The sequence below is a fragment of the Apteryx rowi genome, unplaced genomic scaffold (genome assembly GCF_003343035.1).
Source record: "Apteryx rowi isolate R43461 unplaced genomic scaffold, aptRow1 scaffold_73, whole genome shotgun sequence".
NCBI lineage: Eukaryota > Metazoa > Chordata > Aves > Apterygiformes > Apterygidae > Apteryx > Apteryx rowi.
In genome coordinates, this window is record NW_020451016.1 from 2,652,694 (window position 1) to 2,654,037 (window position 1,344).

At 73.3% G+C, this 1,344-nt stretch overlaps 1 protein-coding gene across 1 annotated transcript in view; it reads right to left on the reverse strand.

Moving 5' to 3' along the window:
• RASSF10 (Ras association domain family member 10) overlaps positions 1-1,116 on the reverse strand; it is a 67,792-nt gene extending 66,676 nt beyond the window's left edge. The window contains exon 1 of the mRNA XM_026087751.1: positions 1-1,116. This exon is cut by the window's left edge and continues 1 nt beyond it. Within this exon, the coding sequence (XP_025943536.1) occupies positions 1-1,116 (1,116 nt within the window).
• Between the last annotated feature and the right edge of the window lie 228 nt (positions 1,117-1,344).

A 1,344-nucleotide genomic window follows, 5' to 3' on the forward strand; every position in this document is an offset into this window, starting at 1 on the left:
CAGCAGGCGCTGCAGCTCCCGCTCCCTGTCCTCCCACGCCCGCTGTGTGCAATCCAAGTCGGTCTTGATCGCCTCTAAGTCCGTGCTCAGCTTGAGCCCGATGTAGAGGCTGGTGCTCAGCTGGGTCTTCACCCGCTCGTGCTCCAGGTGCAGCTCGCCCTCGCCGCCGCCGCTCAGCTCCGTGGTGTCGCAGTCCGTCTCGGCCAGGCCGGGCCCCGCGGCCAGCGCCAGCTCTTCCCGCCGCCGCTTCATCCAGCGCTCGTTGAGCTCCTCCTGGATCTCGGCGGCCAGGTGCTCGAGCAGCTCCTCCTGCTGCGCCCGCTGCTCCTGCAGCCGCAGCACCTCCTCGCACTTCCTGGCGTAGTCCTCCTCGGGGCGGCCGGCGGCGGCCTCCCCGCCCGGCTCCGGCTCCGCGCCGCCGGCCCCCACCAGGTAGGTGTCCTGCACGTAGTTGACGCCGTGCCGCTTCATGCGGTCCAGGTGGATCTTGGCCTCGTACCTGTCGATCTCGCGGTCCAGCTCGCGGAGCCGCTGGATCTGCTGCCGGATGGTGTGGTCCTGCGAGAGCACCAGGTGCACCAGCGTCTCCATCCTCTCCGCCGACGAGGCCTCCCGGGCCAGCGGCTGCTGCCGCTTCTTGTTGATCTTGGCCAGCTTGCGGAAGGCTTTCCGCACCACCCGCCGCTGCCTCTCCTGCGTGAGCGCCAGGCTGGCGCGGGCAGCCCCCAGGCCGTGGCCGGGGCGCTCCTTGCTGGGCACCACCCGCGCCTCGGCGCTGCGCGGCCCCGCGTTGGGCAGCGAGGCCTCGCTGCGCACCAGCACGAAGCGCACGTTGTCCTGCTCGTCCCCCCACGCCACCCACAGCCGCAGGATCTTCGTCTTGTTGGGCAGGATCCGCTCGAAACCGCGCCACTTCTCCACGATGCAGTAGGAGTGCGGCGGCCCCGAGAGCATCCCGCCGCCGGGCTCGGGCAGCGCCGGCCGCTGCCGCCGGTGGTGGCTGTCGTCCAGTAGCACCCGCACCACGTCCGAGCAGGTGGTCCGTCGGGATAGCCCGGAGATCAGCTTCTCCTCCTGGCAGATCCACACCGAGATCTTCCGCTCCTCCGGCTCCATCGGGGGTGCTGCGGGCGGCCGGGGCCGCCGGCTCAGGGCTGGCCGGGCAGCTGCTCCATGGGAGCGCTCAGCGGCGGCTCGGCGCCGGCTGCGCCTGCCGCCAGCGCGGCTTCAGCACGGCCGGGATGCCCGCCCGCCCGCGGCGCGCCGGCCGCTCCACCCCTTCCTGCCCCGCGCCGCGCCGCGCGGAGGGGCCGCCCCGGCCCGGCGCTCCGCTGCGCTCTGCCA